The sequence below is a fragment of the Oreochromis aureus genome, linkage group 3 (genome assembly GCF_013358895.1).
Source record: "Oreochromis aureus strain Israel breed Guangdong linkage group 3, ZZ_aureus, whole genome shotgun sequence".
Classification (NCBI taxonomy): domain Eukaryota; kingdom Metazoa; phylum Chordata; class Actinopteri; order Cichliformes; family Cichlidae; genus Oreochromis; species Oreochromis aureus.
Window position 1 is genome coordinate 108254134 of NC_052944.1, and position 13318 is coordinate 108267451.

General features: G+C 39.7%; 1 protein-coding gene across 1 annotated transcript in view; it reads left to right on the plus strand.

Annotated features, from left to right (window-relative positions):
* LOC116335494 (alpha-2-macroglobulin-like) overlaps positions 1-12982 on the plus strand; it is a 33032-nt gene extending 20050 nt beyond the window's left edge. Inside the window, exons 20-36 of the mRNA XM_039609207.1 lie at positions 234-360; positions 2142-2263; positions 2361-2412; positions 2681-2764; positions 5211-5387; positions 5638-5713; positions 6567-6723; positions 7294-7368; positions 10571-10733; positions 10808-10995; positions 11264-11476; positions 11951-12075; positions 12186-12276; positions 12364-12432; positions 12513-12618; positions 12759-12803; positions 12916-12982. Coding sequence (XP_039465141.1) covers positions 234-360; positions 2142-2263; positions 2361-2412; positions 2681-2764; positions 5211-5387; positions 5638-5713; positions 6567-6723; positions 7294-7368; positions 10571-10733; positions 10808-10995; positions 11264-11476; positions 11951-12075; positions 12186-12276; positions 12364-12432; positions 12513-12618; positions 12759-12796 — 1863 coding nt within the window. The 3' untranslated portion in view covers positions 12797-12803; positions 12916-12982. The remainder of the gene's footprint in view (positions 1-233; positions 361-2141; positions 2264-2360; positions 2413-2680; positions 2765-5210; positions 5388-5637; positions 5714-6566; positions 6724-7293; positions 7369-10570; positions 10734-10807; positions 10996-11263; positions 11477-11950; positions 12076-12185; positions 12277-12363; positions 12433-12512; positions 12619-12758; positions 12804-12915) is intronic.
* Positions 12983-13318: the final 336 nt, after the last annotated feature.

A 13318-nucleotide genomic window follows, 5' to 3' on the forward strand; every position in this document is an offset into this window, starting at 1 on the left:
GAACAGAGTTTAGCGTGGAAGCTGTAAGAAAACAGATGGAGGGAAATGATTAGGAAGGGAGTGATTAAAGTATCCAAGTCAAATGAAGGTCTACTTTGATCATGAGATCATAACATGAAACTTCTGCATTGATTTAGATGCTTAAAAATGTGTTCACATTTGAACTCAGGTTTAAATGTATCCATGAGATTGCTGAGCTAGTTTAAAATATAATGTCTGTGTTCCTCGTACAGGTTACTGTCACTCCTGGGCCGTCCTCAGATTACACCCTCACTCCTCTCTCTGGTGATCTATACACGTCCTGTTTGTGTGCCAACGAGCGCAAGACCCTCAGCTGGACCATGATCCCAACAGCCTTAGGTGAGAATCAGGCTTTGGTCCTCCACACGGCCAGGAAACCGTGTGTGGCAGGCTGAGTACACATCCTGTTTGTGTGCCAGCGAGCACAGTTGAAAATCGAGGTAAAGCAAGACTATAAACCCCTGTGTTGGGAGTGGGGCAGAAAGAATTATTAACTGTGTCTCAATTCCTAGGCTGCATTCTTCGGAGGACCCGACCTTCGCGGTCTACGTGGGCCGTGTTTTTAAAGGTCGGGTAGACTGGAAGTGTGAGGTTGTGAAATTGGACGGTCTAGCCTTCGGATTCGCATCACTGCCGTCTCGGTGGACTTTAATAAACTCAGCCGTCTGCTCCTTGCTATTTAAAAGGACTCTGGAGTAAATTCTCGACCATCTCACTTTTCTGTTTAATCACTTTTCTGTCTGACGCTTATTCAGCTGTGTGAAAACTGTAACTTTAATCTGAGCCAAACCGATTTACTCAGGAACAAATAAAACCCTAAAAAAAGCCAAACAATAACATTTTTAAGTTATCTAAGTGACTTATATGTTTAACCTGAGTAGCCAAAGACCGCGGTGATCTCTTACCAGGCTCTAGTGAGCCTCGACCTCCCGGTCAGCTATCGAGCAGGTGGGTAACAGACGTCTCTGAAAACGTCGAAGCACTTTTGCAAATATGTGATATCTTGATAAACCGAGCAGATATTTGAAGTTTACACAGCTACATTCTCACCTGAAAATATGTTAAAAGTTTATTTTGTGAAAGAGTAATAACAATAATACAAAAAAAAAAAACGTAGTAGCGGCCGCAATTGTTGGAAACTGGAATTGGTTGGGTGGTGCTATGAATTCTGGGATAGGTTGGGCCACGAAGGACACACCTGACCCATCCTTCAAATCTGGGGAAATGAAGGATACATTTTTCGCCGCATTTGGAGCAGCCTTTGAATTTGGACAGCCTTCAGCGTGTAGCTGTGACGTAATCGGCCTTCAAATGTGGCCTCAGGAGGATGTGGCCCCTGAATTGGGACACAGCTATTGGGTCTACAAGGCCTAGATTTCCCACTTCTATCCTTCCAGTCTGAGGGTAGAAGCTGCCTCCATCCTCATGGTTTACTCAATGCAGCTGTCTTAACTAATTATAAATAATTTTGTAACCTGCCTTTCAATTCTCATCATGCTTCCCTTGGACAGTATATATAATGATATATAATACAAAAGACTGCTTGCAGTTTCATTGCCATCCAAGTGATTTATATCTCAATCAGTTAGTGAAGTCAGACACAACATATTATGTATTATTGTAGGGTCTACCTTACAATATAAAGCACCTTGAGGCGAATGTTGTTGTGATATAGCGCAGTATGAATAATACTGAATTTGGTTACAGGCATGTTAAGGATGGCCTGCAGTTTTCTATTTCTAAATTCAGCCAAATTGACATTATTGTATGTGGCCCTAAAAGTGTCAGAAGCATCGTCTCTGACGAGATACTTTTTATGATTTACATTACCTCAGCCTCTAGCAGGACCCTGAAATTATTTTGGACTGTTTTTTTTCTAGCTCATGTTTCTCACACCTGATGCAGTAATTTTTTCAGTTAGACGTTATCTTTGAATTTAGAGTCAATATTAAATCTACAGATCTAGTTTTAGATCTAGTTAAATCACAGTTAACTGTCTCCTTTTGTCCCAACACATTTCCTTCTAGTTTCTACAAAATCTGTAAAATAACCTCAGTAACCTTTAATTTAATGGAGAAATATTAAAGGATAAAGAAGGTGACCTGTGCTGCTGTTTTTAGGGGCTGTGAATGTGACTGTGTCTGCTGAGGCCGTAGCGTCCCATGTGTCATGTGATAATGAGGTTGTGAGCGTACCAGACAGAGGTCGCATCGACGTGGTCACCAAATCTCTCATAGTGAAGGTCAGTACCATAAATACAAGACCAGAAAAACATTTTTACTCATAAAATTTAAATTGTTCCTCATTTTAAAGATAATTTTGCACGTCCTCTTCCTCAGGCTGAGGGAACTGAGATGACAAAGACGTACAACTGGCTTCTTTGTCCAAAAGGTCAGTGTGATGTCCATCAGCAACACCAGTTAAATAATGTAAATAAACAAATGACCTAAATGCTCAAAGTTAGCAGTGGAGTGCATTGTGTAAATAAAATGTTATTTTTTTAAAGTAATAATGTTAATAAAAATGTGCCAAATTTTCACCTTTTACTTTCACAAAATGTAACGATATGTGCTGAAGATCAGGCCACCTGGTGACTTTGAACAGTAACTCTGTTGTAGTCGTGACTTCCTGATTGGACTTTTGTTGTGTCTGTACACAGGAAGCCCGCTGACAGAGGAAGCAGAGATACATCTGCCTGAGAATGTGATAGAAGGATCTGCCCGCACTTCTGTATCAGTCCTGGGTAAACCTCATGATTTCATCTCAATTTTGATTCAGACAAATAAAAATATGGCAGGTTAAAGCTTTGTTAAAAAGGCAAATAGCAAATTACTAAAACAACAGAAGATAAAAGAGACATCATGTTCAAGTAAAAGTAAAAACCGTATTCAGCTTTTAAAAGATGATTTCATTTCTAAATAGAAAAAAGCGACCCACATCTTCCCGGCCTTATGTGAAAAATAAATGGACCCCAAAAATCAAAAGGCTGGTTGTGCCATTCTTTGCAGGAAGAACTGCAGTCTAGCTTTTGTCATAAGTGTCTTTTGAAACACTGTGGAGGAGTTTTGACCCAGTCACACCAGAGGGTTTTCCAGCGCAATCGTTCTGGTCATGCAGAATCATGTCAGTAGGATTTAAGTCCAGATTTTGACTCGGCCACTTTCTGGCGTTCTGGATCATTTTCCATCATAACCCTCTGGGGTCGACGGACGCGCCGGCGCGTCAAAATCACATGACCAATTTAAGACAACACAGCTACAAGATAGTGATGGGTTTCCGGCTCTTTTGGCTCCCAACCGGCTCTTCAGGTTGTTTTGTTGCTTTAATTTATTTATTATCAACAACAACATAAAATTATGGATAAAAGAAATTACTAATGTAAAAAAAAAATGGATTTATATGTTTACATATAAATATATACGGTGGCCCCTAGAGACAAAGCACGTAAAGTCCAAAACACATTTCTAAGCTACCTTGATCACTTAAATTACACAACTGAAAGCATATGTGTATTGTTTGTGTATTTATACACAAGCACTCATATATATTCAAATAATTTCAAAGAAATGTTCATTTACCTGTTACTACCACACACCAAATCTGGTCGTTGGTACTTGCTGACTTGTGTAGCCACTAGGTAACAAAAGCTCAACACTGCGCCGAGCATCCTGGAGCACTTCTGTTGTCTTTTGTACGTGCTTCTGAGTTTTTAACGTGTTTTGACGTTTGCATGTGTTTTGTCTCTAGGGGCCACCATGAATATACTTTTATTTATTCACTCCACATAAAATGTAATAAATAAATCATATAATACAAAAACCAACTAGTCACAGTTCAACTTTTAACTATTTCAATTTTCAGCTTTTTCCTTTTAAACAAATTTAAAGTGAAACAACACAAAACACTGCAAACCACAACACAATTAAATATAAATTAAAATATGAAAACAAAAAGAAGATGCATATTCTCTGTCATATGGACCTGCATGAATAAACTTTCTGAATCCTTTATCATCTGCAACTGAAAATAGTTGTGGACCATTACTATACCTTTCTAATGTGACGTTGTTGTCCCTGGCTCTGTTCCTGTGATACTGCGGCTGTAACTACCGCCCCTCCCCCCCTCTGCCCAGCGCAAAGCATAAGGCTCGCGTGCGGAGTGAAGCGGAAAAAAAAGTGCCCCTTATGGCGTTATTTCTGTGCCACTATTCTGAGCGCACGTAAAAAAAAGTTTGCAGGTGCAAGTGTTGTATTTTGAGGAGAAATTTATTTTGAGCGAAGAAAAGCTGAATTTGAGAGAACAAAGTTCATTGCTGCGTCCAAAAAATGTATTTCAGTGTTTGCTATTATCCACACACACGCACAACAGCAGTCCCTCTCGCTCAGTTTTTGCATTTGCATCTGAATTTAGATCAATTGTGCTAATATAGTATGCCAAAATGAAAAAATAACTCAAATTTCAGATATTTGAAGTTGTGCTGAAAGTAACGATACCAAATAAGGCAAGATAAACAGTTTTTAAAGCTGAAATATAGAGGTAAAATCAAGAGTAGTCAAAAACGGCCAATTATACCCTGACCCCAGAGGGTTAATCGCCCAAGTTTGAGATTTAAGGCACAAACTGATAGCTGGACATTCTCCTGGTAGAGAGTTCTTCCCTCCAGGACGTGGCGTGCTACTGAAACAGCAGAGGCATGATTTAACACTGGGCACCAGACTCCTCCGTCACTAACCACCTGAACCCACATCTTTTCTAGTTTCCTCAGTTTGTGGGTTCCAACATGGAGCACTGGCGCTCCAATACTGTAGAAACTGATTTTAACCCTGTCCAAACTGATAGATCTCAAGACTTCTCGCCTATTTTTGAATTTCTTTCAATCATGGCAATGACGTGTTTCTTTTAGCCTGCTTCCCTTTGTCAAACAGATTGTACTTGAGTGATTTCTTGATCCAGCAGGTCTGGCCTTAATCAGGTCTGGGTCTGGTTGGTGAAATGAAACTCAGTCTTCCCAGAAATATTTGGTTAATCACAGTCAATCTACGATTTTCAGTTTGGATGTTTTTTCGCTCAGCAAATGAAATCATCATTTAAAATTACATATTGAAATTATTCAGGTTATCTTTGCCCAATAATACAAAGTTGTTTTACGCTAGTTTTGTTAGTTTTAGTGAATCAGTGTTTTTGATCAGGTGACATCCTCGGCCGGGCTCTGAAGAACCTGGATGGATTGCTGCAGATGCCGTATGGATGTGGGGAGCAGAACATGGCTCTCCTGGCCCCCAACATCTACATCCTCCACTACCTGAAAGGCACACAGCAGCTCACCACAGCCATCATGGAAAAAGCTACTAACTTCCTCACCAGTGGCAAGTTTTCATTGTTTCCTCTAAGAAGGAAATCATTTGAATCACTTCAACACACACGGTTCAAGAAACAAGCCGACATGAGGCAGAACATTAGCCACAGTTTTGGGTCAAATGTGTCATTTTCCTCATCTGTCAGCAATAGTGATAGAATTTACCAAATCTTGATGTACACATGCAGATCCATAAACAAATGGAGTCCAATCATCACCATAGCAACAATGTCTCGATCATTGTGTCTCTGTTGTTACAGGATACCAAAGACAGCTCAACTACAAAAGTGCTGACGGTGCTTACACCACATTTGGAACAGGACCAGGAAACACTTGGTGAGAACATCACTGATCAAACATGTCATAAACCAGAGAGCATTAATAACATAAACATGTCTGCCTCTAATACTTTAAATAATTCTCCATTTAATCCTTTGACTAAGATAACATTAACAATAACTTTTGGTTAATACTGTGTAATTTAGTAGGTAGGAAGGAGTATTAGAGCCACATAATCAATAAATGTTATTGATCATTATTAGAATAAAGTCAAATTTTAAAGATTAACGTTATCTTACTTTAAGAAAAAGTCTAAATACTATTTCAATATTAAAGTCTTAATACTGTTTTGTGAAAAAAGTCAAATTCAAATCTAAGAAAACAGTTAAAATGATTACAGTTTTGTTTCAAACGACTGCTATACCCTGTATAAAATGCCTTGAGTAGATGTAGTGAAATAAATCAGTCGTCTTGTGATACAGCATAGATCCTCTTTATTCCACGAGCGTGTAACCATCGGTATCCTTGCATCTGTACATTAGCAGTGTGTCCTTTTATACAAATCTAACCACATGCAGATTTCTGCACCACTTTCTGCTTTTCAGTGTACTTATACTTACTGCCACACTGTTTTTATTGCTACAAGTGACATCAGTTCCTTCCTTGTTACTGAAACTGAGTCTGAAGTACGATTTCACTAATTCAGAGGGTAAAGCAACCGTGGCAGTTTGTCCTGAAATAACTCGCCCACATTTTGGCTTTTTTCTCAAAATACATTTTCAAATTTTCAAAAATCTTGAAATTTCAACTTTATTTTCAAAATGATCAGTATTTCTTTCTCTTAATGTGACCTTAAGGCCAAACATTTCCATCGTTGTAAGACGTGTAAGTGTTGTTTTCTTTTTGTCAGGCTGACTGCGTTTGTGGTAAGAAGTTTTGCCAAAGCTCAGTCTTTCATCTTTATTGATCCCAGAAAGATCGAAGAGTCTAAGTCCTGGCTGCAACATAAACAACAAGAAAATGGCTGTTTTGAAAAGTCTGGGAAACTCTTCAACAACAGAATGAAGGTAACCTGCAGTTCTTTGCTGTTAGACTGTGGAAACAGCCTCCAGTGTGGACGCACTTTAACAAACTTTATTAATAATGTCATGCATACATGGAAAACACTGTATTAAATACTGTAATAGCTCACACCAGTACATTCTATTATTTTATTTAAGAAATAATTTCCATATATCTTGCTCCATTCACACCAGCACTGCCTTCTATGTAGTATTCACACATATTTATACAAAATACAAAGTATGCACTAGAGACCAACTTGGGATTACAAATGTTTGGCATGCAGGCTGGAGCAGCTGGGAATCAAACCATCAGCCTTCTGATTAGTAGATGACTACACAAACTGTTTATAAGGTTGGGGAAACCCGAGGTGAAGAAACATCCAACTCACTGGAAATACAATGTCCAGATGAACAAAATCAACTTCCTGTTCATCTCTTTAGCTGGATGTTTGAACATGCATCAAGACATTCATGATACTAAAACCACATGCAGCTAAAAATCATTTTCATGACTTCATATCCCTGAATGTTGGTGCATTGATGATAAGTGTCAATGATGTCTTCTGCTGACAGGGTGGTGTATCTGATGAAGTGACTCTCAGTGCGTACGTTACTGCTGCCTTCTTGGAAATGAATACATCCCAACATGTGAGTAGACTCAAAGAATATCAAGGTATTTAACAAAAATGAGTACAGAGTAAGTAAGTAAAATTTATTTATTAAGCGCTTTTCACAAACAGACAGTCACAAAGCGCTGTACACAAATATTAAAATAAACAACAAAATCAATAGACATTATACACAATGTAAAAGATCAAATGTAAATAATGTAAAAAAAATATAAAATATGTAGATCAACAAAAGGCTTGTTTGAACAGAAAAGTTTTTAACTGTTTTTTAAAACAATCCACAGAGTCAAGCAAACATAACTCTAGTGGTAAATTGTTCCACAGCCTTGGTGCAACAGACTGAAAGGCTCTGTCCCCTTTTGTCTTCAGTCGTGTACGGGGAACAACTAAGAGACTCTGAGTCTGTGAGCGGAGATGACGAGCAGCAGTGTATTTTATAAGAAGCTTGGATAAATAATCTGGAGCCTGGCCATTTAGTGCTCTGTATGTTAAAACAAGAATTTTAAAGCGAATTCTAAACTTTATTGGGAGCCAATGTAAAGAATATAAGATGGGAGTGATGTGAACACGCTTGGTAGAACAAGTTAGTAGTCTGGCTGCTGTGTTTTGTATTGCCCGGAGGCAAGAGAGAGATGAATTATCCAAGCTAGGAAACAGGGAATTACAGTAGGAGGAGAAACAGTACTGTTGATGGTATCAAATAGAATTCTTGAATTATTTTTGTGACGATTTATAAGATTATTGAAGTAAGAGGATCTGGCCTCTTTGACTGACTCATCATATAGGTAGAGTAGTTCTTTAAAGTGCTCACGATGGACAGTCAGACCAGTGGACTTCCACAGACGCTCTGCTTTTCGAGCGTCGAAGACCACGAGTCTGATTATTTAACCATGGTGTGCGGGAACTAACAGAGCAATAACTGCTTTTGAAAGGAGCAACCTGATTTAGAATGGCAAGACAGTGTTCATTAAAATAATTAGTTAAAAGCTCAACCTCGTTAGAAGAACTTTTAAAATTAAAAAGAGAGGAAAACTCAGAAATTATAGAGTCGTCAATAAAGCGCCTGCGCCTGATAGAACCTTGAGGATGGTACTCTGAATTAACAGATACAGTAAAAGAGACTGACTTATGGTCGCTAAAAACAATTCATTTAAATTCAAGTGGTCAAAGGAGACACCACAGGTGAAGACCAAGTCCAGAGTGTGCCCAGCCGTATGAGTAGGCCCTGCTACATGCTGAACAAAGTTGAAAGAGTCCATAATGCTCAGGAACTCCTTAGTGGTACTGTTTGTTGAGTCATCCACATGAATGTTGAAATCTCCAACAATGATAACCATGCCCATTTTAATAGTGGAAGTTAAGATCAGAGTTAGTCCTGCTGAGCCATGGAGTTAGGTTGAACCAGCAGTCCTTACACATAAGCAGGTCTCACTACCAGAGATGGGCAGTAACGTGTTACTTGTAAGTAATCCGATTACTTTTTTCAAGTAACGAGTAAAGTAAGGGATTACTATTGCCAAAATGGCAATTAGATTACCGTTACTTTCCCGTAAGGACGCTGCGTTACTAAAACTGTGCGACGTTCGTGGCAACAGCTGTGTGCAGATCAACAATGGATAATATATCGAGTGCGGGAGAGAGTATGAGCGTGCAGCGTTTAAAGCGTGGAAGCACTGACCTTACTTTGAGTTTGATTCCGTAAAAGGTGATGAAAACATTAGTGTCCGCTGTTCACTGCATGGGAGGAAAACTTCTTTTTACAGCGAAAAAACCCCCTAAACTTCCAAGCAAGCACCGAGTGCGCTACGACGTAATGGGAAATTCACAGAGAAAAGATTCTTCAACTGACCGACGATGTTAAACAAATTTCTTCCAGTCAGAGAATGTTGCATATAATTACATTTTTGCTTGATGCATAAAGTTAAAAGATTAAAACTAATAAAACAATCAGTAATTAGTTAGTGATTACTTTTTTCAAGTAACTTGACCAACACTGCTCACTACCAGCCAACATCACCAGATGACACAGCTCACCTTTGCTATTTCTATTGGCATTCTTATATGGAGCATGCATCAAGATATTTAAGCAGCTTCATTGTCAACACTGCAAGTCATGATCATTGTTAGTGATACCTGTGCCATTCTGAGAATGGTAAGTGTGTGGAAGTGTGAAAAGATGCCAGAATAAACTTGTCAAAATCAAATACCTATTTTATCTTGACTAAAGGGGTCCAGACAAAAATACCGGCAAATATTTTAGTTTTATCCATTTTAAAAGTATTGTTTTCTTTTGTGCACAGCTACTGACTTGTTGCAGGTGCCTCGGTTGGCTCCAACAAAAACAATTTTCTGTCTCATTCCACCCATTCCCATTTTTCCCATCTACTCCTTAAACTGTCCTGACAAAATAAAGGCTGAAATGCCATTGATGACACGATTTTTAAAAATTCCATAAATTTTAGTCACAAAAATAAAAACAAGCACTGGTAAACAATTCAGGGTCTGAGTGTGCCATGATGTGTTGACCTGTGGAACCAGCACGCTAATACAGTCTGGATCAGCTCTCTGTCTAAAAAGTCCTAATCTCTGATCCTATGGGTTTTACTCAGGAAGCAGTAAAGAACTTAGGTGGCGCGTAATGGGTGAGGAGACTCTCACTTCTAACTGCCTCTGGTGTCCAAATATCTACCCTGCATGTCTCTGATTAAAAACAGGGGACCTAAGCAGCCTTGTAGGCCTAGTGTTCATTGGCCACTTCTCTCTAGACCAGAGAGAAGTGGGTGGGTGTCTACTGGCCTGTGGAAATCTCACAGTCTAAGAAGGCTAACCTGACACTTTTCATATCCTCCCTGGTGAATTTGATGTGTCGGTCCAACGAGTTAATGTGATCTGTGAATTGTGGAACATCCTGAGAATTGATTTTCACCCAGGTGTCATCCACATACCTGAACTCTCACCAGCAAGAACTTGTATCACCACCCAACCTGTACAGTGTTTTTTTCAATATCTTTTTTATATTGTAAATACTACTACAAATACGCTCTTTGCTTGATCTGTACTTTCCTCTAATTCCTGTTTTCCCACATCTGCCACTTTCTGTTATCACGCTGATGTTTTATAGTGACTAAATCAGGAATACTGCCTCCTATTCTTCTCATACTGGGTTTAATGAAGAGGATTTCTGTTTTTCCATTGAAGTTCTTTGTTTTGATCTTTTAAAGGATCCTGTGATGAACAAGAGCCTGGCTTGTCTCAAGGAGTCTCTCAGTGACCTGAGCAACACCTACACTACAGCTCTGCTGGCCTATGTGTTCACTCTGGCAGGAGATGTGGAGACCCGAGCTCACCTTCTGCAGCACTTAGACACAGTTGCAGTGAGGGAAGGTGAGTTATCCTTTAGCAGGACATCATTCAGGCTTTATTAGCATCACTGTGACTGTTATTGTGTGTGTTTGTAGGAGGTTTCCTCTACTGGTCTCAGACAGCAGCAGAAACATCAGCCTCCCTGTCAGTGGAGATCAGTTCTTATGTGCTGTTGGCCAAACTCAGCTCCTCCCCGACTGCTGAGGATCTGGGATATGCCTCTGGTATTATCAGGTGGCTGACTGGGCAGCAGAACTATTACGGAGGCTTCTCCTCCACTCAGGTACTACACCACCCGAACAGCATGAAGCTCATCTTTGAGTTAATATACAGTCTTAGACAAAAGTTCTCAGATTCTCAGTTAAAGATATTTTAACCTGTTTAACGTTTATTTAACCAGGAAGTGAAATTTAGAAAACTTGAGATTAAGGATCTCTTTTGTGAGAGGGTTTCAAAGTGACACGGGCAGTTTTAACTTAATGTCTATTCCACTTAAGCCCATGTAATATGGAGACATATGCTGTGTGTGTTAACCACAATGCATCCTGTAGGACACGGTGGTGGCTCTTCAGGCTCTGGCTCTCTACTCCACTCTGGTGTTCAGTCCTGAAGGTTGGAGCACAGTGACAGTTCAGGCTCCCAGCAGTCAGCTGACATTTGATGTAAATCAGAGCAACAAACTGCTCTACCAGGAGGAGGCGCTGCAGGACGTGTCAGGAAAATACAGCCTGGAGGTGAAGGGCACTGCATGTGCTTCAGTGCAGGTCAGTGACAGCAACATGTGTCAGAGAAAGGATTTCTTCTTTTTCTTTTTACTTATAAAACTTTAGAGAGCATTAGCATTTTCACATGTAAAGCTCATCTTGCACATTATTTTCATACACAATAAAGACATTAGACCTGGCAGTAATAACTGTAGAGAGTACAATGCTATTTCAAACTAAATTAGAGAACTGAGCAAAAATAAATGAACTTTCTGTCTGTATCAGAATCAGGGAAACTATTTATACCAGAGGGAAACTGAGTTGTCATAGCAGCAAATATACAACAAACATCACTTACTTGTATAAAATGAGTGTAGATATAACAGAGATACTCATATTAAGATGAATATAGACATATAGGCATGAATATAAAAGTATGTGTGCAAATATGTGTCATGGTGTAGAGCAGTGACAGCAGGGTGCACTGAGGTGTGATTAGTTCTGTTCCACACGTGACCCAAGTGTGTTTCCCAGATTTCTGCCACCTACAACATCCCAACACCTGCTGATGTCACCACTCTCAGTGTGAAAGTCCAACTAGAGGTCAACACCACCAGTGAATCTGCTAGACCCAAATTCACTGTGCAAATACAATCGCTGTAAGTATGTGACAGGTTAGAGGAGTGCTCTTTAGCCGTGTGGAGGAACTGCTGGTAGATGAAAAGCAAGTGTGCAATCAGGTCAGTATAATCACACTGTTCAAACACAGGTACAGTGGAAAGGAGAAAACTACAAACATGGTGATCCTGGACATCAAAATGCTCTCTGGATTTTCCCCAGACCCCGAGTCTTTGAAGAGTGTGAGTAATTAGACAGATTCTACCAACGAGTGTATCTCATGTGATAATTGTGATGATAATAATAAAAATGATGTCATCTCCTCACAGCTCAAACATGGCCTCCTGGTGAGTCGTGTTGAACAAAAGGAGGATCATGTTCTGGTGTACTTAGAGGAGGTAAGTGAAAGTCACCGTGAGGACACCAGATGATGATCTTTGGTACAAACTGTGTCTGCGATTGTTTCTGTCTCGTCCAGTTACCAAAGGACACACCCATCAACCACAGCTTAGACATCATCCAGGAGCTCCCAGTGGACAACCTGAAGCCAGCTGTGGTCAAGATCTATGACTACTACCAACCAGGTCCAAGTCTAGCTAAGCTTTACTCCAACAGCTTCACTTCAGAGGATTCATCAGACTGAACAGTTCATACAAGCTGATGTTTCCATCAGTGGGACACAGAGAAATGACACTTTCATGTTTTTCTACCATGTTTCTGTCAGGTGACCAGGCTGAGACCCAATACATGTTTGTCTCGTGAGCTGCAGGTAAGAAGCTGTAATAACACACAAGTACACCTTTCACACACATTCATGTTCACAGCATCAATGAAAAGGACCAACTTTGAGCTTTTACTAACTTTTATTCTTCGTCTCACAGTTTGAAGAAGGTGTGGCTGGTCCTGAGGTTTCAACCTGCATTTGAATAAAGATACTTTTTCTGCTTACGTGTGTGTATGCGTGTGTGTTAACAGCTCCAGTATTATTAATGCTTCTTTAATAACATGCTTTATTTTTAAATAATAGGCAGAATGGAAAATATAATGCTGTGAATGCACCCCTGAGACTGGCCTTATGCCACATTTCTGTCTTTGTGCAGGTTTAGGCAAAAACAAAATGGTGCAAGTGGGCAAAACATTAAAAAAGCAAAACGTGCTCTTGAGAGACGTTCAGTGACAGCTGGCAAGTGACGTCCACGGAAATAAAAGAAAGAGAGACAGCTGTGGAAGAGAGACAGAGATTAATAACAGATATGATTCAATGCAGAGAGGTCTATTAACACA